Genomic DNA, 27,642 nt, shown 5'->3' with positions numbered 1-27,642 from the left:
TCTTGAGTACATGTGTGTTAATCCTGTGGGTGTTGCCATTCCTTCTACTTGCAGCCTCTCGACGTCATTCCAGGTCCACTAGCGCTCTCTCCACTGCTGATTCTGTTGGGCAGTCAGGTGAACAAGTGCTAACTGCATGAGTCTGCTTCTTAATAGTGTCTCTTTTTATTGCCATTTTAACATTTGCAGTCACAAACGTCGCTATCCATTTAGCATGTGCTTCTTCTTCTTTTTTTATCACCACCGCCGCCGCCGCCATAGGTTTTCTTTTTTTTCCTTTTAAACATGCTTTTGTCACTTTTAAGTTTTGAATGCGTTTTTTTTTAAAGGTGGGGTTTTTTTTTGGTTTTGCATACTGTTATTCCTGGAAAGGAAACAATGTTAAAATGGCGATTCAGGGCTTTGTTGATGTATCTTCTATGCATTTGTTCAGACAGATTGCATAGTATTTTGGGGCATGCTGAACAGCAGCCACAGGAAGCGCATAACATCACTTGGAGCTGCAATTTTCTAATGCTCAATAAATAAATGGCAGAGCTGACCAGCAGCAAGGATGTGGCTCAAAATTCAGTTGTACAGTGTATCTCTCTGGTGTGCAAATAAAAAAAGTCAGTTTAATATTTTTTTGGTAAATACAATTTTTTAAATGATGTTCTATCCAAGCTTTATAAAACTCTTATTTACTGAAAGGCACAAATCAAGCAATTAGAAGCTTGGGTTTTTAAGCTGGACTGGGTCTTTACGGATTTGCATTAGCTTCTTAAGCCAAGTAGTATAGATTTCTATAAATCATGATTTATTTGAATTTGTGCTATACATTTGAAAGGTGGCAGATTTGGTAGAATTTGTCTCAAAATGGGTGTCATTGAAAAATTATTTGGGATTTGCCTTGTGCTCTTCTGAAACTTTACTGGAGAACTTCTTTCATATCTTTGAAATGGGCTTTAGTACACTAAAAACATACTCTTCCGGAGTGAGGGACTGATAAGCCCAGAACTTGTCCCAATAGAAACATGTATTGCATCGTCACCCATCTCATGGGTTCTGCCCATTTGCTAAAAGTAGGGCATATGACTGCATGCCACCTTGTAACTTAATGTGAATTTAATTTAGTTGTTTCTGCTGGGTATTTTAAAGGCTTATGACATGATTTATTTTACCATTCTGATTATCCACATCTTTTAAAAAACTATCTTCCCTTTTCTAATGCAGTCTTAATTTTGCTTGATAACATGTGACAGATAGAATTCAGTTCTGGTTTTTATGAAAATTGTGAGCATTTCAACTGGCATTGCTGGAGCTAGATTTTCACTCTTTACCAACTTACACAAGTAATATTTTCACTTGAAACTTAATTCCCCAGTGGCATGCCTTTTTCCTGGAGGGTGGCCATAACCACACTTGGATGCAAAGATTTCTTTTACTTCATGATTTGTCAAAGAATTGTTCAGTATTGGAGCTCTTGCCAGGGTGGGTGGGATCCTTATGTATTAAATCAAGTTGGTGATTACTTTATGGGCAAGAGTTCTAGATTTATGTGTGTTTTCTGGAGCAAATTTGGTTGCACATACCTCTTTGATCACTTTCTTCATTCGCATGTCACGAAATTAGCCTAGTAAGCTGCATGTGGCACATTCTGGGGCCAGTTTATCATGTATGAAAGTGCAACCAGTTCCTTGATTTTGGGAGGCAGGTAGCAATAGAAATAATGATTTGCCATGTCTGTGGGGAAACGTCACAGTCCCAAAATTCCTATATACCTTTCAATGGGGCAACGCTATGGCAGTTCTATATTTCAACTGTGGATATTCCACAAATAGTAGAAATGTTACCCTAATCCATGACCCAGCTGAATTTCAGCACTTTTAAACCCCATGCAGATTAGTGGTTCATTTTTTTCATTGAAACAAATGAAAGTGGTTAGTTTGGCTGGATCATACACTTCATTTTACCTCTGCTGTTACTGAAATGTTGGAAGATTCAAATCTAGGGGTGAAATTCTGGCTTTCAGTGAGACCCGAGCAATGCCACCAGATCCAAAGACATTAAGACATATTTGTAGATTCTCTGAAGCCTCCTACTCAAATAGTTCCACTGAACAGTGGAAGGCTTTAACAAAGGAGGTAGGTTATGGAACTATGGCTATTATATTGCACCAGATACTTATTGATATTTACAAAATTATGGTTGACTGGTACAAATCTTCATAGCAGTGCATTTGGCTTGTCACTTCATATACATTGTCACATTTCCACCAGGTCTCTCTACTTGAAGATCTACTTGAAACAAAACTGATGTTTGAAGCAAGTATTTGTGCTGCTTCTGCAACTAGGTGCATTAAAAAAGGGAATAGTAATAACATGCAGTTTTTATTTCCCTGTAAACATCATCAGTCAATTGCTTTCAGAAAAAGCTTTCCATTAAAAAACGTTTAATTTTCGCATGTAGTCTACTTTTATTTTTAGAAAATGTGCTTGTTGTAAATTTAAAATGCCTTATCTTGGTAACGCATTTTGAAAAATGAAAAACTTTTGGTATAATTGCCCCAATGCTTAGAAACATATTGGTTTTGGCCTCTTAACATCGATTCATAGTTGATATGATCTTGCTTCCCTTCCTGCAGACTCAAACAAATATCGAATGCAAAAGTTGAATGCAACTTTTATCTGAGAGAAGATTGCAGAGTTCACAGAGCTCACAAATGATTTTTCCTGTTGAACTTATTCTGTTTATGCCTAGGTTCCTGCGTCAGTTGTTATAGAATCTGCACACCCCCATTAAACCTTGCAAGAAATTCCTATTCATTGGAGATGAAAGCATGAAGCTACTTCAGCAAATACTGTTTCTAATTAGTGTGCCCTAAAATATTTGCATGTAAACCACCTTTTTACCACTTATTGCACAGTTGCAAATTATATGGTTCAGTAGTGCAGATTATCACTGTCCTGATCTAGCAAGGGAAATATGCAAAGACGCAGCCTTCTGCTGTTGCAGGTAGTTCAGATCCATACACTCATCCACTTCGTGATGCTGATTGGGCCCCAGTGAACGGACTAGGGATATACACCACCATTCGACATCAGTTGTTGTGCACGGCTAATTGCCTACAACTAGAGTAGGATTGGCATGCCATGTTTCTACGTTACTGTTGCTTTTAAAAAGCTCAAACACTGTGATTTTTATTTGATTGATAACCTACGCTAGCTGTTGAAAAAAAAAATCCTTTTGAAATTCATTCTTTCATTATTATTATTATTATAGTCTTTGATCTATAAGGCTGTGAAACCCAGATTCAGATGTAATGCTAGGCCAAACCATGGCTTACCTCTGTGTAGCTCATCAACAGTAAGGCCACAGTCTTTATTCTGGAATCCGTATGTTTGCTAGTTCGTGCTAAGCCATGTCCTGGGCCACTGTCAGAGTAATTGTTAGCTATTCTAGAGTATTTTAAAAAGTACACATTGCAGGACCTGCAAAATAAAGAAAAGAAAATTAATAGAATACTAGTGGCAATTTTTCTCTTCAAAACACACAAAACACACGCACACTCAAAAATCTTGTTGTGGTACTCCTGCGTCTTCCTTTGAACAATGAGTGATATCCAGAGGTTGTTTCATTAAAAAGACACCATAACAGAGATCAACTCCCTCCCCTCCGTTTTTCGATAGGAAAGTATTCTGGTGACTTGTCCAGTGCTACATCTGGGATCCTAGCTAGCTATGTAACAGGACTCTACATTTTGACAAGTCTGTCGTGGTGCTAAAGAGGTCTGATCATAACAAAACAAAACAGTGCCTGGTAATAATTAAAGCCATGGTGAGAGTTCCCTCTCTGTGTTGGTTCATTCCTGGCCAGCAGCCTTATTAATATTCCAAGGGACTGTGAACTCCCCTAAGGATGTCTTTCAATATTGTCTTTTGTGCAGACCGGTTTGGGCTCGGACAGCCAGGCAGGTTGCCTGCCTCTATGAATGCAATGCGAGTCCTCAGCACAAGCACAGATCTGGAGGCTGCTGTGGCGGATGCACTGGTAAGAAGGAAAACACAATGCTACCAACACCAGAAACTGACTTAAAGCTGCCTATTGTACGTACATGCTCCTGTTTCTTGTTTATAACTGTTCCTTTTAATGTGTGTGACACTGCCTAAATGTCTGTCTGGGAGTTTGGCATATATGGAATAAAGTTAGTTAATGCACAGCCGTTCTGCACAAGAGGCAGAGCTGTTGTGATTGCTGGCATTGGAGCTGAGAAGATTGACACTAGTAGCCTCAGATACAAGTGAAGAGTTGCAAGCATTAACTGTTTGATCCTAACTACCCTTATGTGGAAGTAAGCCTCATTTATTTGGATGAGTCATATTCCATCTAAATGCACTTAGGAGCACAGGCAAAGTCTCTGAACTGCTGTCTGCTTTGTTCAACAGTTATATGTCATGGTAGATGAGCTGCTTCAGCTGTAAGACATGAAGGACTTGTGTCTCTAGTTCTAGATACAGTGGTACCTCTGGTTACGTACTTAATTCATTCCGGAGGTCCGTTCTTAACCTGAAACTGTTCTTAACCTGAAGCACCACTTTGACAAATGGGGCCTCCCACTTCTGCTGCGCTTCCGGAGCACGATTTCTGTTCTCATCCTGAAGCAAAGCTCTTAACCCGAGGCAATATTTCTGGGTTAACGGAGTCTGTAACCTGAAGCGTATGTAACCCGAGGTACCACTGTATTTCAGGCTTGATTTCCAGCACAGTAGGTGTCCCTGGTGTGGTTGGTATCTGGGGTCACCCTCAAATCCCCCACTGATGCTCACCAAGGCCCCTCCCCCTCCCTATTTTATTTTATTCTTTTTACTTGGGGGGGGGAGTGTTTGGTTGGGAAGTTTCCTGAATTTGGGGGGGGGTGTTGCCTGCTTTTTTTGCTCTGTGTTTTATGTGTTTGGGTGTGTGTGTGTGTGTTTAACTCTTTTTGGGGGATGGATGGATGGATAGCTAGCTAGATGGGTGGGTCTGAGTACTGCTGTTACTTCTGTGAAATGGGTATGTTGCAGTTCCTACAACAGTTCTTTCGATTTTCAAATGTGCCTCCAGGCCTGAGAAGATCGCTCCAGAAGTGTTAACAAATTTTGCTTGGCTCCTGAAGATTGCTTGGTGCATTTGGAAGGCAAAAAATGAATCTCTTTTCCAAGGGAACTCGTGAGAATTGTAGCTCTGTGAGGGGAATAGGGGTCTCCTGACAACTCTCAGGGCGCTTAACAAACTACAACTCTCAGGGTTCTTTGGGGGAAGCTGTGACAATTTAAAGTGGTATCATAGTGTTTAAAATGTGTGGCGTGAATGTGGCCTTAGAAGTGCTCTGCTGGAAGCTCCTCATTTCCAGAAAATCATCCATTAAGTGCATCTTAAGTACAATGCTTTCTGCTATGACTGACACTGTGGGCTTGATTCTAGCTCCTAGACTATGGGTCCACCTATCTCAGTATTTTTTTACTGAATGAAAATGTTCATCCATGACTGACTTTGTTTTCTCACCCACAACTGAAGAGCTTCCATTAGAATGGATAGCTAGCGAGGCCTCCAGTACTTCAGTACAAGCTGTCTCTTGTGTTTGTTAAAGTTGACAGGGAACTACTGGCCCTGAGGTGCAGCTTGTGAATTATACGCTCTCTCTCCCATGCCTCAGTAAAATCATAAATCCATAAAGAAAGGGCTGTAGTGAAGTTGGGGCCTGTATTTTTTTCCAAAATAAATTTTCAGATTACCCTGTCAGCTGAAGCATACACGCGTCAGTTATTTTCATCTGTCTAAAGACTGATAGGGAGAAGGGTCCTGCAGTCTCTGCCCTCAACAAGTATATCATAAAATCAATTCTCCACATGGAACACAGAGACAATTTGTTTCTACTTCAAGGTAGTGGTATTTTGCATCGCTGACTAGCAATGCAAGCCCAATCCAGAAAACCCCAGAACTGGTAAGATAGGGCCTTCTCATACTGAAGATATGCAGAGCAGCAGACCAGTCATCTGACTTATTGAAACCCTGTTTGACAGATACCCAGGTCCAGCTGATGTTGCAGTACAACAAGAAACCCTCCAAAGTCTATTTCAGTTGAATTTTGCTGTTTTTCTTCTCGTTACTATTGTGAAAAGGCAACTGTTTTACTTTTGGTAGCCAGTCTCCTGCCTTTCTCTGTTTCTCACTGAAAAAAAATCCCCTAATCTCTAGTAGTCTTTCTCACAAAAGCAGCATTCTCTGCTCCCTGCCCCTCCACCTTGGTATTTGAGAAGTCTAGATGCTGCTCCAAAAAGGCTTTATCCCACCAAACAAGATTTCAAACAAAGCCCCGCAGGTCAAATTCTGTGTCCTGGCACACACTAATTTCTGTACCTGTAAAAGGAGACAACTGAACCTGGTCAACAGAAACATCTTTGTTTCTGCCTAGCAAAGGTGAAATCCGTGTACAGAACCAGTCTTGTTGATTTGAAGGTCAATGAAAAACATTGGGATAAAGAGATTTCACATTCAGGGGAAGAAGTAAGTCCCAGCTGGCTATGAGAGAGGGAGGGAGCTCTGGGAGACCATAGTGCAGGCATAGGCAAACTCGGCCCTCCAGATGTTTTGGGACTACAACTCCCATCATCCCTAGCTAACAGGACCAGTGGTCAGGGATGATGGGAGTTGTAGTCCCAAAACATCTGGAGGGCTGAGTTTGCCTATGCCTGCCATAGTGTATTTGAACAACTTATCGCTGACTAGCAATAATAGCTAGAGAAAAAATAGCTCTTATTTATTTGGTTTTCTGTGAGGTTAGAGAGCATGTTATCTCTTCCCTGTCTTGGATTCTGTGTCTGTGGGCTGGTAAGAGATAACATGTCCTCAAATGCCACCTTAAGGAGAACAGAAGCTTAGGAGTGATAATCAGGACTGCAATTCGTTGTTATTGGAGTTGTATAAAAGTGTCAGAATGGCATAGGATAATGTTGGCTTTAAGTGAAGGCAGAATGCTAAGTGCGCATCACCTACGCTTGAATTGAAGAGGACTTAGGTTGCATTGGGAAGTGAGATCAGAAGAGCAATCTGTTTGGTGCCATGCTCTGTGCCCATTTTAATTTTGTGTTGCTTGAAGTAAATCTGGCTCAACTTATATTTTTATTTGCTAAGACACATTTGCTTGTACATTTTTGTTGCAAGTGCAATCCCTGCATAAGCTTCTGACATAATTCTCTTATGCTTTCTCCCGCCCTTCAACCTTTACCTGCATACAGCTCTTAGGAGACTCCAGAAGCAAGGTACTAGTGCCTGACTTTTTGACTTTTTGTTGTTGTTTAGTTCTTTTCCTTTTTTCCTTTTTCCCTTTTTCTTTTCCTGTTACAGAATTCATATGGTGCTGTAATTATTCCGATATGTTAGAGCCCAGGTCTGGAGTCCTACCTATCAAGCTGCGGAATTGGGACCTCAGAAACACGTTCTGTATCATTCACTTAGTGTCTCTGTGTGTGTCAAAGAAAACAAGACTCTTTAATGAATTATGCAAATAAAACATTACTACTATGTACACGTTTATATGCATATATGCTAAATTATGTAGAGGGTGGGAAAGATCAGGAAATCGGGTGTAATACATAGCTCTGAAAATAATAGTTATTTGATGTTGCGTAGCACAACTGGGTATTTCTAGCAAGGGTGGGAACATATTCCATAAAGTTAACATTTTTTATTTTTCCCCCTGTATGCCGCCTTTCCACATTTCAAAACATGCTCAAGGTGGCTTACAACATGAAAAGAATACAGAACCACAACATAGCAAAAGTAGTCATAAACAATAAATAAACTATTTTAAAATACGCAGCCAAACTGAACAGCTTCCGCATAAATCGCAACAGGATTTAAAATAAAGATACAAAAAACCAACAGCAACAACCCCCCTCACCAAACAACACCCCAGCCCAAGAGTGTTCAGTTCAGCTGGAGTCACTCAGGGCTCTGCACTCCCAGGCCAGGTGGGGAAAGGCCTGCAAGGCAGGGAGCAGGTCTTCCAGGAACACACAGGCAAGATGGTCTCTCATTGGGCATATAGCTGCTATTCTTCATTTGGCATTGCCATCCACACACATTATATGACAATAAGGACTACGTCCAAAGTAAGTATGAATTTTCAAAGTAGCCTATTGCACTCTAGTGATAGCCTCTAGGTTTCCATAAATATACACAATTCCAAAAACAAGAACCTCTCCTAATGCTAATTTTTGGACACCTGGATCTTATGCTGATGCCAGCAGGTGGAGGGTTCCCTGTGCTCGTCTTACACATTTTCTTGGGATTTGAACTTCATTGGGACTAGAGGGAGTGTGCACATCTTTCCCCAATGTATACTTTGAGTAGCTTTTATGGAGTGTGATGTAATCATTTCAGAAATTCATGATCATTGCTAAATATCTTATTTGCAAACCTGGGCTTTCAAAACATTGGTTTTCACTAAACGAAATTTGTATTGGCATAATTATGACTCTTGTTTATTAATGAAGAACCAACAAACACTTAAAACCATAAATATGGCATACTATATAAAATCTGAATTTACATAGGTAAATTTGGAGGCAATCCTTGTTATTTATTTACAAAACGATATCAGCAACAGAATATTTCCCTTTTTCCAGTTTAAATCACTGGCTTGTTAGCTACATGTTTTATCTCCACAGTTCTTTTCTATATTAGTATTTATGATATCTCATTATCGGTAGTTTCTTCTTTCATGGGGCCTTTTCTGTTATCACTGCTTATATTTTGTCCTTTTTAGGGCAGTCTATGCCACTCTTCACTAAGGCTCCTGATGCAGTTTAATTGTGGTTTAAATGTTTTTATGCCATAATCACCAGCAGGGTCAAGCAGGCTCCTTTGGTGTTAAATTCCTAGTTTTTGCTTCAGTGTGGTCATGTGGAGCCCACTAAGTTCAGGGTTAATTTCCCCCCACCAGAAAAAGCCGGTGAGACGAAGGTATGAGCCATATGGGATGTATTCTGATGATGATGCAAACAGTGACGCATCAAGTGCTTGCTCAGAGCGCTCCTACGGTTCCCGAAATGGAGGTATCCCACACTACCTGCGGCAGACGGAAGATGTGGCCGAGGTCTTAAATCACTGTGCAAGTTCCAACTGGTCTGAGAGGAAAGAGGGGCTAATAGGTCTACAAAACTTATTGAAGAGCCAGAGGACACTGAGGTAATTGTTTTAGTAAGTTTAAGAGAGGTATTATTTATTTATTTATTTTTTATACTGCCCTTTATTTTTAACTCAGGATTAAGGAATGCCCTTGAGTGAGTGAGTGTGTTGTGGAGGTTTCTAAGCAGAGGTTGGATGGCCATCCGTCATGGATGCTTAAGCTGAGAGTCATGCATTTCAGGGGGTTGGGCTAGATGTCCCTTGGGATCCCTTAGAATCATAGAATTGTAGAGTTTAGTGATAATAAAAGGTCCTGCAGCAGAAAAAAAAGAGGAAAGCCCGATCAGCCATATGCCAAACAGCAAACAAATAGAGGGCAGGTGATCACCCTAAACCTAAAGCCCACCGGAATGGCATTTGCAATCTCCCTAAAGCAGGGAAGAGGCTAAGTTCTCCTTCTGAGGGAGTGCTGCAACCAAGGGAGCGTTGTGCCATGTAACCACCTGGCGTACTTCTAATACTGGTGGGATGCAAAGCAGGGCCTCCCCAGAAGATCTCAGTGGATGGAGAAGACATTCTTTGGAATATTCCAGCCCCCAAACATTTGTGGCTTTCAAGTTGGTAACCAGCATCTTAAAACTGGGGCTGTGAAGTAAAGCAGTGTAGATTAAATCATTTTTTATTAATATGGTCTTAATTGTGGGCCCCATCATCAGGCTGGCAGTAGGAGGGAGACTCATTACACTCAACTATCATATAAAATTGGCATATCCTGAATTAATAGCACCACATATTATATTGTTTGTGAATATGACCAATCTTAAGAACTGTATTTCATAGTACCACACATTTTATGGTCGGACAGTAAGTGTAAAATACTTCCTTTCCCGCATTTTACAGATACTTTATGTCAGATCTAAAACATTCTCATTTGGGTTTTGTGTTTCAGCCGAGTTGAGTTGAAAAGACTGTGTGAGATCTTCACACGAATGTTTGCTGACCCGCACAGCAAGGTAAAATCTTAAGTAGATCTTGTAAGATAAACCTGTAATATTTTGTGAATGTACATATATTTTTAAACATTTTGTTGGTATAAAACAAGCTTATTATTGAAACCTTGGTTGTCTCAATCTCTTGACGGCATCATTATGCTCTGAAACAGATTTGACTTTGTGTGTAATATTTTAAGGCTTCTTAGTGAAGGAAGTGGGGGTATAAAGAAATTATCTCACTACAAAATATTTGTGCATTTCTTCCTGAAGCTTGAGCATTGCAGAAGTAGGGCTCATTTAGGGCAGAACATCTCCTTAATGTGCAGTAAGAACGGTTGTTTCAAAATATGTTACTTGCATCAACACTTAACTCTAGCCTATAATAAAACAAATGTCTCAAACTTTATGTGAATGCATATATTATCTGGGTATTGGGGGAAACTGCCCTAGAGCAGTTGGCTTTGGTTCTCCGTATCTATGTACTAATGAATGGTTTGTTTTGTTGCATGGCCTGTTTTGCGGTGGAATTCACTACAGAGAGTAAGTGTATTCTCTTTCCTCCTCACCCCCACCCCTCCATGTCACCTCTTTTATATGTTTAATATGGCACATCCTGAAAGTTTACAGTGCTAACATTGTTTCTAAAAGTATTCCGTATCTAAAGTAGATCCCCCCCTTTTTTCTTCTTCTTTTGGACATGTTTGCGGTGTTATTATAACTATTATCCCCCCCCTTATCTCTATATTTCTTATAGGTTTTCAGCATGTTTCTTGAAACCCTGGTTGACTTCATCATTATTCACAAGGATGATTTGCAGGATTGGCTTTTTGTCCTCCTGACACAGTTGCTCAAGAAGATGGGAGCTGACTTGCTGGGCTCAGTACAGGCAAAAGTGCAGAAAGCTCTGGATGTAACAAGGTAGTGTGTCTGCAAATAACAGTGGATGACCTGTGAACCTACCAGCAAGGTGACTTCACCAGACATTTAGACATAATGGTCTGCTTTGGATATAACATGAAATCGTAGTTTAACATCACAGGAAGAAGCCTACTTGGACCCCATGCACAAGCACACGCTACTTCCTGCTCCTCTGATGCAACCACAACGAGGAGATCAGCAGAACATTTCTTGATTTAAACTAACCACAGTTTGTTGCTGCATCTAGACCATTCTGTGATTAGTTTAAGCCATGGTTTATCGAAACAAGTTAAGATCAAATTGTGGTTTTTGGCTTGTTTTAGTAAACCAGGAATGGGGAATTTGGGCCTCCAGATGATGTTGGATATCAACAACTAGAAATTTAATAAATGAATAAAAACGATTAAACAATTGATAACCGTTTAAACTGTGTGTATGGGGAAGTATTGTTTTTTTATTATTGTATGTCTTTTCTGTGTTTTTATATAGTAACCCCCCCCCCTGTGATCCTCTGATGAAGGGCAGTATAGAAATAAAATGCTCAACATCCCCAGCTGTTGATCAGTCATCAGAGATGATCAGAATTGTAGTTCAACAGTATCTGGAGGTCCAAAGATTCCACATTTTTGAAATAAGCCACAGTTTAAACTAACTGCAGTTCCTAGTTTGGATGTAGTAAGAGACTACAGCTAATTTCAACCGGGATGTGGATGCTTCCAATAAAATTCTCATGGCTACATTGGGAGAGGAGAGTGCTTACGCTTGAATCTCGGGTAGTCTTGTTTCTCTAACAGTAAACTGGTTTAGCAGTATATCTAAACCACGCCATTGTAACACCTGGTACATTTCAGGAGAGAAGCTATTTACTTTGATTTACTACTTGAAGGAACCCTGCCATTCATTGAAAACCAGCCTAAACATTTGAGCCTAGAGGTCACACCCACACCATACATTCAAGGCACTCTTTTAGAACTTGGAATAGTCATGGCTTCCCCCAAAGAATCCTAGGAGCTGCATCTTCTTAAGGACTCAGAGAGTTGTTGGGAAGCCCCTCGCAGAACTACAATTCCCTGCACCCTTAACAAACTATAGTTCCCAAGTTTCCTTGGGCTAAGCCATGACTGTTAAAGTTGTACAAGAGTGCTTTAAATTATGACAATGGATTCTTGACAGTTTTTCAGCAGCCAATAGTTAAGGTCTATGCTTGGATTGTATAAGTTGGAAGACGTCGTTCATCAAGCACTACGCTACAGAGCTTCCCTCCCTTTTCAGAGGGCTTCCATGAAAGCCCAGGTCAAAGAAACAAGGGCTGCATGTAGCAGTGCCGAAAGAACCATCTTTGCATTTTTGCAAAAAAGTTTTGCATGTTTGCAATTGAGACTTGTCTTTTTTTTTGTATATTGTTTTTTGTGTTCCATCGCCGAGGCTGTGAGTGGTAAGTGCTGCATCATTTCTCCATCTGAGACAAGATCTTACAAGAAAAGGAAAACTGAATGAAACAGAAGGGGGGGGGGAGAGAACTATCTTTCTAGAACCTTTGTTATTGACTGAACATTAGCCATGTCTGCACACCTCAGTAAACCATAGGTGAATGCAATATGTATGAACAAGAACAAGACACAACACACCTGGAAGTCACCCTCCCCCTGCTCCTCATCCCACACAGCCTGGAGGATGACTTCAGAAACTCTCATTTCCACTCTCAATTAATTGGTTTCCCATGACACCTAAACCTGAAAGTGGCTAGTCTTAACTATGGTTAGTTTAAATAAGCCAGCTTCAGCAATTATAATTGCAAGTTGTTTGAGATTAACCATAGTTAATCCACAGGTTGCTGATCTAAATACTACAAACCGTGGTCTAGCATCATGTGCAAATGTGGCCTTGTGTGTGCATAAATGTTGTGACTAGTAATGGAATTTGTTGTCATGCATTGTTTTTTTTTTCTTTCCACTCTAGGGATTCTTTTCCATTTGATCAACAGTTTAATATTTTGATGAGATTTATTGTAGATCAAACCCAAACACCAAACCTTAAGGCAAGTAAAAGCTTTTGCAGTAACATTGGGAAATGCTTGCATCTGAGAACATAGTACTTGACCACAGAAAAGTGGGGAAGTTGGTATTTTGTCCAGTGTTTATATTTTAGTGGTGTTCAGAAAATCTAGAGATGACTTTTATATAGCAATCAGTGACCCACAGATCCTTGAATAGGGGCAGGGAAAGATCTTGGGGTTTGGGGAATTTGCAGTGTTCTGTCTTACTTACAGAAGTATCCCACACACTTTAGGTAAAAGTGGCCATCCTGAAGTATATTGAGTCCTTGGCCAGACAGATGGACCCCACAGATTTTGCAAACTCCAGTGAGGCAAAACTTGCTGTTTCTAGGATCATTACTTGGACAACAGAACCAAAGAGCTCAGATGTGAGAAAGGTGAGTTAAAGCAACGATAAGGGTTAAGTGTCAGAATTTTCTAAGTTAATATAAACCGTTATAAACATTGTGAAATTGAATAGGTCAAGTAATTTGATTTTTGAAAGGCTGTATCTAAATCTGGCACCTTAGATAAAGTTTATGGCTACTTGACCATCCATTTTTGTCTTCCATAGCATTATATTAATAACCAGAAGAACTTTGAGCTCTTTTTTTTAATACATCTGGCGGATCAAATGGTATCTTACTTTGAAAAGAGAGAGTCGATTATTCACCATCCACAATATTTACATTCCTATTAGATAATAAAAGATTCCACTCCCTAGATAGAACAAAAACAGGATCTAGAAGCATATTTTTGATGAACCCTAAAATTCAGAGAACTTGCTTGCTTGTTTTGGAACATTTCTGCACCATCCACCCCCTTTATCACTTGGTCTAGGATGATTTAAAAAACATTGAAACAAATTAAATACAGCCAGCAATAATAACAGATCAAACAGCATAAAAAGTAGTAGCAACAATAGGAGACAATCTTCACAGAGTAGGTGAAATAATTGTAAGACCTGGGAGAATAGGAAAGTCTTTAGGTGCCAGGTGAGCTTTCCTAGGAAGGAAGTTCCACAGATGGGGTGCTGCAACCAAAAAAGGCCCTTCTCTGGCCACTACCTAATTCCCCCCTTAACAGTGGGAGTACCCAAAGGGCAGTATGAACAGATGTTACACACACACACACTTTCGGTTCATACATAATATTTATTTCATATAATTACAAAAGAGGCACTTTGGAATTGTCTACAATAAGTAGAATACCTTTCTGTAAATATGTGCTTTGCATTACTACAGTATTATGATGTTCTGGCCCCCACCCCCATACTTTTGCACCAGATGTCAAGACTTAAAGCTAGATTATTTGGATTAATTAATAAGATTTCCACAGCAGGGCAGTGTCTGGAACTGTGTGTGTGTGTATTTGAGAGAGAGAGAGAGAGAGAGAGAGTGTGTTTTTGTTGTGCTGCCCATCCTTAATGGGCTAATTTACTTGTCTCTGTGTGATAAAGAAAGAAAAATACAGTTTTAAAGCAACTTGCTGGTGAAATACCATTTTAGCAAGGTCTAGGAAGTTTCCAGCTCTGCCATTAGGTGTCACCATTGCTACATACAAGTTGAGAGGAGTCTCACCTTGTTAAAGTTTAGATAAGAAGAAAAAGATACAGCCTGTGGATGTTAGGGAGGATAAGGCAGCAGGTGATAAAAACACAGCGAGAAACTGAAGAGAAAGGTCCACTCAGAAAAACCAAAATGTCAGTGGAAAAATTACTTTATCCAAACACAGATTTCATACAAAAGGCAAAATATGCATTTGCATGCAAATACAAAAAGCATTAACTGCATAATTTTCACATGGGAAGGAAGCAAATTATGGCTATTTAATTCAATTATAAATGATCTGAAGTCAGTTTTTGTTAACACCAAATTAAAATCAGAAGCAGACAGTGAAGAATTCTAAAGGCGTCTCTTCAAACTGAATGACTGAGCAAAAAAATGTCTGATTAGATTCAGCACAAGTAAGAGCAAAGAGATAGGGGTTGTGTAAGGAGGGCTCTTTAAATATACTTATTCATAGAAAACTTGCACTTTTCAAAAGAAAAGGGGGGAAAGGAGCCTTTAAAAAGCTCTTTCACACTGGTATTTTAAATGTCTTTGATGCCATTAGAACCTATAAAGATCTCTCTGTTCCTAAGCCTTGTTTCCAAAACAGTGGCCATCAGTTTTTGTTTGTTTTGAATGAGAAGCTCAAGAGCAATTTTGGCCAGTACATGCGTTCTGAGTTCTGCAAATAATAGTTTTTTTAAAAATAGGATGAGTGTTGCTTGGCAGTAGATTCTGGGCAGACAAAAGAAAATACTTCCTCACATGGTGCGTAGTTAATTTATCTAATTGCCTGTCACAAAATGTGCAGGTCTCCAGTAGCTTAGATGGTTTTTTTTTTTTAAAAAAAGGATTAGGCAATTTCATGGAGAATGGGTTTTAAATAAAATGGCCAATGTGGTGTTTTCTCCAGATGTGATCTACTCCCTTCAGAACCATCCAGCATGGCCAGTGGTCAGGCATGATGGAAGTTGTAGTTCACAACATCTGGAGGGCAGCACATTGGCTACCCTGATCTAAGAAAAGCTGTTTACCGTTATATCTGAGTGAAACTTCCATGTCCAGAGGAACTGGACCTTGAATACTAGTCACAACAAGAGAGGGCTTTTTCCTTCCTGCCCTGCTTTTGTAGGCTTCCTGGAGGCATCTGACTGTCCACAGTTGGGAACAAGGTGCTGACAATATGGATCCTTGGTCTGAATGAGCAGGGCTGTTCCATAAAAGTTCCAACGGGGTTTTGTTGGACAGTGTATGTCTCTTGGACAAGTCATTCATCTGCCATTGTAGCTTTCAAAACATGGCAGCTAAATGGCAGTCATGGCTGGTACGATGGGCGCTCCACCAATGCATCCATGGAACCCTGACCATGGCCCTGTGAATGCTGAGCCACGGACCTGATCCACCAGGCTCTCCTTACATTCTTATCCAGGTAAGCTGTAGTGATGCCAGTGCCAGGGGGACAGCTCCGTGGCTCTCCATCACTGTTCTCAACACTACTGCTAGGTGAATGTGCTCTGGCTTAGGGTGGCAATCCAATCTGCTAGCACTATTGCAGCGAAAGGCTATCTAATCAACGTTCAGGCAAATATGTGGTGTTGCCCAAACACCATGGAGTGATGTGCTGCTTCTTTGCTGCTCCGGACTGCAATCCTATACACATTTACCTGTGAGTAAGCCCCACTGAAAGCATTGGGACTTCATAGACATGTATAGGATTGCGTCGTTTGACATACTTGCAATTTGTATTAACATAGCTCTTGCCTAATACTCTGAGGTTCCTAAAGCTTCCTAAAGCTTGCTTTGGTTTTAGGAGGGAAAAGATTTGTGAGCAATCGATTTGAGAGGTGCAGTATAAAGTCCATGTGCTTTCTCTCTCTCTCAAAAAAAAGAGAAAATGAAAAATAATGTTTAGCAGCAGTTATTAAGGTGGGAGTAATTAAAGTCTGATAGTACCTTTAAGACTGCTGAGTGCTGCATGAGTAACAGAGGAGAATTCAGATAGAATCCAATGCCAGTAAAATAATAGATGAGATCCCAGCCAAAATAAGATGTAAAAGATCTTAGTGATCAAAAAGCAATTTAAATTGTACAGCATTGGTCTCAAGTTTGAGAAGCACCACCTGCTTTGAAAATGCAGCCCTGACAAGAAACTAAAATATGCAACTGCTTTTCTGTATGGGTCACTGAAAATATTGTGCTTGCTTCTACTAAATCCTGTCCCCTTTCCTATTTGTTGACCTCAGACCATGCATAGTTGGGTAGGTGAGGATATACCAGCTAGACCATCAGCCTCATCAGGTCCTGGTGAAGGAAACTTGGAAGAGAAGTGTAAACAGGTAGATTAAAAAGTAGTGTACACTAATCATAAGGTATACTCTCTGTTTGCAGTCCAGAGTTCTAATCTAGTCTACATCATCTGTGGAGAGAAATGGAGGCCTGAAATAAATGTGCAGTGCTGACTGTGTGTGTCTGTGTGCGTGTGTGCAAATAACTTGGCTTGATGTACGTTTCCTTTCACTCAAGAGTTTGAATTAGATGAAGTGTAATCATTACTGTTTAAAAGAAGCTCTGCAGTTAGTTGCACTGCATGATGAGTTCACATCTCAAGGTTGGGTGGAAAGGGACTGAAGGCTCCTGGCGCAAAGTTGGGGTGTGCCTGCTTTTACATATGCATGCAGCAGGCACACCCTTTGGGTATTAGCCCAACACAGCTCCGCCCTATTACAGGAGACAAAGGCAAAATGACATTTGTCTACGTAGAAAGACAACTTTGGTTATGCCCTTCAGTGGCATTTGAGGAATGGCAATCTCAAGTGCAATAAGCTCCTTTACTAGGGAGAATTTTGGATTCAAATAGATGGCATTGTAATTATTCCTGGGGTGGGGTGGGGGGGACAGACCTTCAGTAGAAACTGGTAGGAGCCTGCTTCAGAACTGCCAAGACAACTGAAAGGAGCAGTCATTTTCCTGTGGCTTTAGGAACAGAAGAGTTAGTCAATTCAGAAATGAGTCAAGAGGTGCTTTGAATCTGCTGTTTTCTAGGACTTCACAACCCTGAGATCTTGCTTGCCTAGGTGCACTACTGATTGCATGTAGGCATCCTCCGACAAACTAAAATTCCAGCGCTTGGATCTGCATGATCTGTCCCGAGTGCTTATGTACTTTGGCATGATTTCCTGCTTTTCCCTATTATTTTATTGCATCTTTGATTTGTCATAATATTTTCAGTTCAGAGAATGTTCTTTTGATGAATGTTCTTCAGTTCTGTAGAAGAAGATGGACAGGAGTGATTTCCACCCTCTTTCTGGGTACAGTACAGTCAGATTCTCTACACAGCTGGAAGATGCTCTGGCCTGTGGAAGGAAACTATTAGGCCTTTGTAGACAACAGATGCACATTTTCTCTTCTTCAGGTGTAACAGTTTGCTTATGGTGGATGGAAAGGATCACCATTTAAGGACTGAATCTTAACACACCTTTGAACAGCCGGTTTAGACCCTGACAAGTCACCCTTAAGGGCTGACTTCATGCCACATGTAAACAAGAAACGAGATGGCAGTTGGATAGTGAATGCTGGATGTGGATTCTCCAGTCCCTCCCCAATCAAACTCCAGCACCTTTTGGCTACCGTATTGCCCAAGTTTACTGAATACATCAGCTTTCAGGCCAACTGAAAATGTTCTCATGACCAGAGTAGTCAGAATTTGTAGTTAATGTGTTGAAGCAGCAGTAGCATTTTGAGGCTACTGCCCTAAAACACACACACACACACACACACACTTACTAGGGAGTAAAATCCATTGAGCTCAGTAGGATTTACTTCTAAGTAAACATTCTTAGATTGCACTGTGTTTATATCCACATATGATAAGTCTGTTACATGGGGTTTTTTCTTCAATTGAGATATTTCAGATAGACTTCATGTGCAAAAACTGACTGCTCAGTAGTTCCACTGGAGTGTGGAGTGTAAGATGCTGGTCTGGAGTTTAGCTTGTTAAATGCCCTAAAAGGCTTTGTAGGGATTAGTAATTTTGGAAGGTGTGTAACATGAGATATGTATCTCTACTAGGAAAAATACTGCATTGCTTGGGATGTATTCAGTGGTGCCTCTCTACTTATGCATGACTCTTAGGACCAACAGAGGTCTCCATCACCATAATGTGGAGGGAAGTGATGTCCACCTATTTTCCCATCCTCGCTGTGCTTCCCCCAACCTCCAGAGAGTTGGGGGGGACCCTTTGGAACAACATGGGAGATGGCGCAGACAGCTGCACCAGGGAAGAATTGGCAAAAGTCGCCTCCCTCCCTGTTCTACTGATGGAGGCTGCCATTGGATCTAAGAGCCTTCTATCAAAAAGCGACATACAAGTCTATGTGATACACATTCTTTCGATGTGCTCTTTTATTTAAAGCACTGAAGCTCCCCTTTATTGTTTGACACCATGGTGGATTAGGTAACCCTGTTGTCTGATGCAGTAAGGCAGTTCTGAAGCCCCAAGGCCAGATAGCTGAAACAAGATATTTCATTGGACTTGGGAAGTAATTTGTGCATACACCTTTGATGCAATTCTTGCAAAACTACAATGGATTGATCTCATTGTTATTGATGTGCTTCATTGTTATAGATACTGTTAATGAATGTTAATTCCATCTAATTGAAGCTTGTCACAAAACATATGTATTAATGGATCTTAATTGCATCCCACATTATTACTGGTAAGACCCTCCTCAACAGAACATACAGTTTTTAAAGATTGCCCTGATGTTGATTGGTGGGTTTTTTTATTCCTTCCTAGGCAGCACAAATAGTCCTGATTTCTCTGTTTGAACTGAACACTCCTGAGTTTACCATGTTACTTGGTGCCTTGCCCAAAACATTCCAGGACGGTGCTACCAGGCTGCTACACAACCACCTCAAGAACTCCAGTAACACTAGTGTGGTGAGGCTGTGACATATTTTCCTTAAAAATCAACTGAGGCATTGATTTATGTTAAGCTGTTGATTAGGCCTGGCCAATGTATCGATATATAGCCCAGGACCAGTATGAGTAGCATATCATGATGTTAGTTACACTTGCTGGTGAAACCACCGTGCTCCTGAGTTCCTCATCTAGCAGCATCTGTTGGAGGGAGTTAGGAATCTCCAGCTGAGTGAAGCCCGATGCTGCTGATCTCATGGCTCGCTCAGCTGGGTGGGGGGAGCCCTCCCACCCCCAGCTGAGCAGGGCCTGATGCATTGTCCCCAGCCTGTGAGGCGCTGAGGTGCAAGTGCCTCAGCTCCCGCCGTGAGATCAGCAGCAGTTTCACACTGCGTTTTGCCATTTGGGGCCAATGCAACTTGCTTGGCTGGTGATACATCGTGATGTTGAAAACCTAACATTGCCCAGCCCTACTGTTGATCTGTTCAGAGCTAAAGCTCTGCCCTAAAATCACACAGCATTTGTTTTACAGGATACAGTCAAACCTCAGTTGTCAAACGTAATCTGTTCCGGAAGACCGTCCAACTTCCAAAACGTTCAACAACTGAGGTGCAGATTCTGATTGGTTGCAAGAGCTTCTTGCACTCAAACGGAAGCCGTGTTGGATGTTCAGGTTCCAAAAAATGTTCAAAAACCGGAGCATTTACTTCTGGATTTTCGGCATTCGGGAGCCGAAACGTACAATAACAGAGGTGTTCGGGAACCAAGGTTAGACTGTAGTACAAAAAATACCTTTTGACAAAGTAGGTATACAATTGTACATAATTGTACATAAAGCACTTCTGCTTTTTCAGTTTCTTTAAATATGGGCTCATTAGTTGTGAGCTTTTATAAGAAGCTTGGCATTGTCTAGATCAGTGGCATTTGGTATGCTTCAGACATGGACTACAACTCCCTTCTGGCATGACAAATTATCAGTGTTGATGGGAAGTGTCGTCCACGACACCTGAAGGCTATCACATTGGCTATCCCTGGCCTTGGGTTTTGAAGAATGGCTTCTAAAAAGCAGAGGTGACGACAACGCTTGTTGGTGCCCAGGCAGGGCTGTGAACTTTAGGGGATCATAATGGTAACCTTCGCAGTAAAGATTTTGGAGCCAAATTATATTATTTGGCTCAGGTTAAAGTCCACGTTGGAGAAGAAGCTTATCCTCACCTTCCACCACTTCCGTTGACAGGTGAGGTGGGCAGTCTCCTCCTCCTCCAGCATTCTAATGCATTGCATAGCAGCATGCCAGGACAAAAGACCACATTGGCCTTTGGGTTTTCCCCAAAGGATACTGATGTTGGAATAGTCCGGTTGGAAAACTGCAGTTCCCAAGGGCAAACGCAGTGTCATTTGGCCAGTCACTGGAGAGAGGAAGAGAGACCTTCCTCTTTCCCTCTTCCATAACTAGACCAGAGTTTGTCACTACTCCTGTCAGGTGGGGGAATGGGCAGAGTGGTGGATTGTGGTAGGCAATTTCTGAAGCTGGATTGTCCCGAAAAAAATAAGCCAATCTACTTCTGAATATTTTTTTTTTGGGGGGGGAGTAGCTTGGCTTATTTTATTTAGAACATATGCATGTGTATATGCAGTGTGTTTTTTCTTTAAAAAATATGTTTAGGGGTACTCTCATTTTGGGACGCGGGTGGCGCTGTGGGTTAAAGCCTCAGCGCCTAGGGCTTGCCGATCGAAAGGTCGGCGGTTCGAATCCCCGCGGCGGGGTGCGCTCCCGTCATCGGTCCCAGCGCCTGCCAACCTAGCAGTTCGAAAGCACCCCCGGGGGCAAGTAGATAAATAGGTACCGCTTACCAGCGGGAAGGTAAACGGCGTTCCGTGTGCGGCTCTGGCTCGCCAGATGCAGCTTGTCACGCTGGCCACGTGACCCGGAAGTGTCTGCGGACAGCGCTGGCCCCCGGCCTCTAGATGTGAGATGGGCGCACAAACCCCAGAGTCTGTCAAGACTGGCCCGTTCGGGCAGGGGTACCTTTACCTTTACCTTTACTCTCATTTTGACTCGAAAAAAACCACCATTTTATAGTTCAGATCAGGAAAAATAAATACAGTCAATGGACAAAAGTACAAAGATTCACAAAATGTTTAGGAGTATGTGTCCCCCCAGAAAGAAGCACTGTGTATATGTATGTGTGTGTGTTCCAACACAAGCCCAGGAGTCATTTATTCCAACAACTTAATTAGAAAAATTAATCCTATTTAAATGATACATTATATGAATGAGGACAAAATAGTTCCGTATTTATTCATCATCTTGTTGTGCCACATGTTATTTGCCCCTTATTCTCTTTTTTTGCTTGTACACTTAGGGTTCTCCTAGCAATACTGTTGGCCGAACTCCTTCACGTCACCCTAGCAGCAGAACCAGCCCCTTAACTTCACCTACCAACTGTTCTCATGGAGGACTCTCCCCAAGGTAATACTGCAGCTTCATTAAAAAAATGATTGATAGGTGTCTGAGCAGCTTTTCTGTGTGAAACATGCCTGAAAGGTGACTCCTCAAGAAGCGGCAATGTAGGAAAATATGTAACACATTTGCTCCGCCCTGAAAGTGGGTCAGGAAACGAAGCTTGTGTCTGTACCTTAATAAAACCCTAAACTTGTGCTTATATGACAGCTTTTGCACAGAGTACAAAACGCTTGTTTATAATAAGATGTCTAAAAGCTAATATAGATGTGGCAGACTGAACTATAGGCTCATACAAATGCACATGCTCAAGTATACATCACAGCCTTCTGTAAAGGGGATTGTATTGTATATTTTTTTCCTACTTCGCTGTACAATTGAATTTTAATAATGCATTATCAGGTTCGTATCAGAGGATGTTACACTGCTTGTAGCTGTAGGTGCGACTGGGTGTGTTCCTTGTGCATTGTAACAGATAACATTATGAAAGCTGTGTAACATGGTAGAATTTTGTTAGCGGAAACGATACGCTCATGTCCTGATCTAATGGCATAGCCTTCAAAATGTATTTTATTTTACTTTTTATTGCATTATTCCTCCAAGGAGCTCAAGTTGCTGCAGCTCCCACCTCCCCAATCTATTGGTGAGAATCTGAGGTGAGATAACCACGTAGCAAAAGTTGCCCCCAGTTCCAGGCACCACACAGAGGCAGCTTAAGGTTCACAATAGATTACTGCAGCATATATAGGCTTTTGCAGATACATATATGTACACAAGCAGAAAGTATTTCTGTTGCTACAGCAATTCAAGATGTAACACAGACTCTGACTCACTTCTCAAGACTGACCCTACAGCACAATTCCCCCGACTGATGAGCTGACATGCCTTAATCATTTATATAGTCAGCACTGGACTGTTGCTGTAGCAGCTGGCTTGGCTTTCCCCGCTGCTGTTGGCTTATCTCAACCATGTAATAATTTGCGCTCATGAAGTAAATTAACACCTTCCTCCAAGGTCCTCCCAACATTTATATTCACCATAACCCTGTGAGATAGATTAACCTCTCCCACTATCGTTCAATGAGCTTCACAAGTGAGTAGGATTTAAACCCTTCTCTCCCAGGTCTTAATCCAGCACCCTAATCATTTCACCACACTCACTGAAGGGGATAGCTGTAACTTTGTTTCCTGGGTTTGGGGGTTTGGTTTTTTCTATTTTAGAACAGGGGAGCTGGTAACACACAGGCTTGAAAGGCTGGCAAATAATTACCAAGCATCTGTGCCACAACGAGGTCTTCGGAAGTAGAAGGGTAGACTACATAGATCAGAAGTAGCTGACATGGTGTCCTCTAGATGTTGTTGGACTTCAGATCCCATCATCCCTGCCAATTGGCCATTTGGATGGGAGTTGGGAGTCCAAGCAACAGCCAGAGGGCACTACTTTGGCTACCCCTTGCGCTAAGTTGTTCCTGTGCTAGAGTGATACAGGGGATAGTGATACAGTCCCTGCAAAGCTTTATAAATAAAATACTAATAAAATGCAACCTTTGTTTTAAACAACACAGTAGCATGGGTATCAAGGGGGAAGGGAGGAACAGTATCACTGTTGTATGCATTAGCCATTAGGTTCCTGTGACACCTGTACTGTCACATTCCACATAGTAGTCATCACAATTGCAATCTGGGGGGGGGGGATCCTATTCCTCCCCCCCCCAGCAACTACCAGGGGAAATGTGATTTTCCTGCAATAAAGGTGCTACCTTCAGGACATGTTAGGCTGAATAGCTTGAGGAGCCTAGCCTCAGCTTGAGGAACCTGCATGGCATATTTCAAGGATTTGAGCAAAAAGGCCAGGGACAGATTAGATCGGGGAAAGCAAAGGGCATGGTTGAATATACTTGATGTTTAGATTAGGGGATGTGCTATAGCTTATTGGTTTAGTGCAGGCTTCGTATGCATAAGGTCCCAGATTCATTTCCTGCTATCTGTAAGATTCCTGACCTAAAAACACTCATCTGAGGCCCTGGAGAGCCAGCTTCTTGATGTTCATATACTACTCCTTTTCCAGTGAAATAAAATTTAGGGACAATTTAGACTAAAAACACACGAATGTCATAAAGGGCCCTGAGGTAATTGACACCAAATTTGTACTAGAGACCAAATGATTTGCTTCCATAGTGGTCATCACAATACACTCATAGTCAGAGTAAAGTGTTGCAGCTCGCTATTTAGAAACATTTTCAAAAAAGTTTAATTGTCCAAGATGCACATTTTAAGCAATGTAGATGCACTGAAGAAGACTTCAATTGCTAGATATCAGTAAAATGGACAGTGTTGATATTTGCATCATGCTGTCACTTGGCTATGCAGTTCTTGTTCTCCTAACCACACACATTTCTAAGTGTGACTCTGCTATTAGGTAAAGAGCCTAGAAGGCAATGCTTTAGCTCAAACATCTTATTGAGGGTTCCATTCTGTACACATACCAGTAGATGCACATCTTTGAGCTGGATTCAAAAAAACATATTAGATCAATACCTTTATTAAGGCAACCAAAATATTACCAAACAATGTGCAAACTTTCAGGTTCTCCAGAACTCTTAATCTGGCTAGATAGTAAGCAGAGCAAGGGTGTTGCAGAGAAAATCATGGCTGATGGGGTTTCTGGTATTCAGCCAATTATTTGCTTTTTATTTCTGGCCATTTCTGTAGCTTTCCTGTTCATTTTTGTAGCTTTCATGTTCAGCTCTCTGAAATGCTTGCTGCATTTTTGAATTTATTTACTGTTTATTTATTTCTAATTGTATTCTGTTTTTTATTTTTGTTGTTGATGCTGCTGTCCTTGAGTTTTAAAACAGACAAAAAAGTAAAATCCTGCACCTAGGTCAGAAAGTTGACATAGGAACACAGCCTTGAACTATGAATGAATGAATGAATGGTTTGTAGTAGTGAGATCAACGTCTTGTATTATTCTTCCGATGCTTTGGGGCTGATAATGCCTGAGAACAATCTAACAAATAATTCCTCTTCTGTTTGAAATGTTATTTTCTTGATAGGATGTGGTATTTTTGAATTATAAACCTGTCCACTTGCATGGCTATAAAGTGACAGGATTGGTGGACTCTCTCTCTCTCTCTCTCTCTCTCTCTCTCTCTCTCTCTGTGTGTGTGTGTGTGTGTTTCAAAAGTTGGGATTGAATGACTTTGGATGATTCCCTCACAGGTAGGTGAGATTGGCATCTGTGGAATTTATTGCCCTTTCTTTTCCTTCTCTGTGAACCAGTATCTGCAAGCATAACTGCTCTTCTTATCTCTTTTTCTTGGGTGACTTTCCTTATTCTGCTGCTCAGAAAGAAACTGCTGTGACATGCAATAGAATTATTTCTGACTTCCCATTTCCAGTCTTGTAGCATTTTTCATACACCAATGTGATTCTTACCTTTATAACGTATTTAAAACTCAATAGAAACAAAGTGACGGATTGAATATTCCAGCAACTCCAGAAGGAAATGTCCTGAGATGTTAGGTTCTAGCAGTGATTGCGGGCTCCATATCTAGCCTTCTCTGACCTGACAGATCTCTGTGATCATTACATTGTGATAATGTTAACCTAACACCACTCCTAACTATGCTTGACTTAGAACGAACCATGGCTTTTAATGTATTTTTAATCTCCTATTGGAAGCCGCCCAGATTGGCTGGGGAAACCCAGCCAGATGGGTGGGGTATAAGTAATAAATTATTATTATTATTATTATTATTATACATTATTATTATAGAAAAATATGCACTGTAGTTTTGAAACTACAATTTGAAAACAGAAAGGAGAGGGAAATTGAAAAGGAAAAATGAGGAGAGAAGGAGGGTGATTGAACCCACGAGGTCCTTGCAATCTCCCAACTATAGTTAGGAGAACAGGAATTTTCCATCTGCACTGAATCTCCCTCTCTCCTGCCTTTTAACTTTTAAATCACACAAGATGGAAATGCATATTGGCTTTGCAGTGCAATCTTATGCAGTGCAATCTTGAGTTCAATGGTGTTGGGCTGCAGCCTTAGTCTTCTCAAAACCTTAATGAATCATCATAACATGCATGAGAAAACTCAGCCCAAAAAACTACGTTTAGTCAGCAAAAGTTGATTGGGTGGAGACGGAAAGCAGAAGGTAGACCACTCTGATAGGAGGCAGAAGGATAAGAACATCTTTTTGCTTCTATGTTTTGAAGAGCAATAGCTTTGAAGAATGAATGAAGAAGCCACAGAAGCAATTACCATTCAAACTAGAGTCACAAGTCATCAGTGAAAGCTCCTGCTGTTTATCAGGGCCTTGGACAACCTTTTTTTTTTTTTTACAAGGCCCATTCTACTTCAGCCTGACAGTAGACCTGCTAATTTGGAAGGTGTCTTTTTAAAATGTGCTGAAATGGGGTGGATAAGGAGGAACTGTGGGTTTTGTTCGAAGAAGAACTTGCCAGTGATTACAAATATTTACTGTTCATATGAGTATTCAGTCAGAGGACCAGAGACATAGCTATAATGCTAAGAAGAAACACTGTCCTGGAAGTTTTATTGGGAAAATGGATTATAAGATTCCTCCCGCTGCCAGGTCGTCTGTGAATGTGTACATTAGACCTGGTGACCATCAAGCACTTGGCTAGTTGTGAAGCCCTTCTGGAGCCTACATTCTGTTACCCAGGTGAATTTGTTCCAGATGCATATTCAGAACAGCAATCACCTCAGTATTTTAATATTAGGTGAATAATTGAAAACCACTTCCAGAGAAAGCCAATGGCCAAATTTTCACTGATTTCAATTGCAGGATAGCATCCTGGGTCTATATTGTGAAATACGCAAACAGAAACAACACATTGACTGTCCTGAAATCCTTAAATAACAACGTTGGTTGATACTAAAGATATTACTGAATAACAACATATTTACACGGAGTGTTTCTGTCCGGTTTGTTTCTATTAAGTTCCTCTCTTGCTGAGAAAGCATGAAAAGACTCAGCCACTCAGATTATAGTTTTGTTTTCTCCTTTTTCCTTTTCCTTTTTCTTCCTCCCTTTCTCTCTTTTCTTCCTGTGATCACTGCAGTCGTTTCTGGGGTTGGAGTGCAGATGGGCTGTCGAAGCACCCCCCTCCCCTTTTTCAGCCTAACTCCATCCCCGTTGCTCCTCCTCACAAGACTTTCAGGCGCTCTTACTCTCCCAGGTAACAAGCTACCTGTTAATCCATCTTGTCTGAGGTGTCACAATGTTATTTACCTTTTGTCTCAGGTAGGGTGCTTTCCAAACAGATAGGTCTTGGAGAGGCAGAGACAGGCAGCAGCTCTTTGCTTTCTACTTTTTATCTGTGGAGAAATCTCCACTTCTCAGTTCCAGAAGCTTTACCTGTTCAGCCACCACACCGAATTGTCAGAAACCATTCCTATCTCTTCCTTCATTCCTTCTGCTGGAAGCACTGCAGTGAAGGCAACGTCAGGCAAGCAAGTTTCCCAGGGTAACAAACCTTAGCCCACTTCCCCGTTGTGCAGAAAAGCCCGGGGTAGAGTCTTGCGATAAACCACCCAGAACACCAGAAGCACGGGGAACGTAACTGAAACATAGATGAGTTGCT

The 27,642-nt window shown here is 41.1% G+C and overlaps 1 protein-coding gene across 7 annotated transcripts in view; it reads left to right on the top strand.

Moving 5' to 3' along the window:
* Positions 1-27,642, top strand: part of CLASP1 (cytoplasmic linker associated protein 1) — a 165,318-nt gene that overhangs the window by 116,269 nt on the left and 21,407 nt on the right. For 3 of the 7 annotated variants that reach the window (XM_082238057.1, XM_082238056.1, XM_082238055.1), the window contains 11 exons: positions 3,926-4,029; positions 7,257-7,280; positions 8,966-9,210; positions 10,100-10,163; positions 10,897-11,060; positions 13,020-13,098; positions 13,350-13,493; positions 16,889-16,981; positions 19,441-19,584; positions 21,930-22,036; positions 27,121-27,237. In XM_082238057.1, the coding sequence (XP_082094183.1) occupies positions 3,926-4,029; positions 7,257-7,280; positions 8,966-9,210; positions 10,100-10,163; positions 10,897-11,060; positions 13,020-13,098; positions 13,350-13,493; positions 16,889-16,981; positions 19,441-19,584; positions 21,930-22,036; positions 27,121-27,237 (1,285 nt within the window). Of the gene's footprint in view, positions 1-54; positions 118-3,925; positions 4,030-7,256; positions 7,281-8,965; positions 9,211-10,099; positions 10,164-10,896; positions 11,061-13,019; positions 13,099-13,349; positions 13,494-16,888; positions 16,982-19,440; positions 19,585-21,929; positions 22,037-27,120; positions 27,238-27,642 lie in introns of all 7 variants that reach the window. The other 4 variants (XM_082238060.1, XM_082238058.1, XM_082238059.1 and 1 more) reach the window with 2 other exon arrangements.

Source organism: Podarcis vaucheri, assembly GCF_965113315.1.
Source record: "Podarcis vaucheri genome assembly, chromosome: 1".
In the NCBI taxonomy this organism is placed as follows: Eukaryota; Metazoa; Chordata; class Lepidosauria; order Squamata; family Lacertidae; genus Podarcis; species Podarcis vaucheri.
This window is presented reverse-complemented; position numbering and strand designations above follow the sequence as displayed.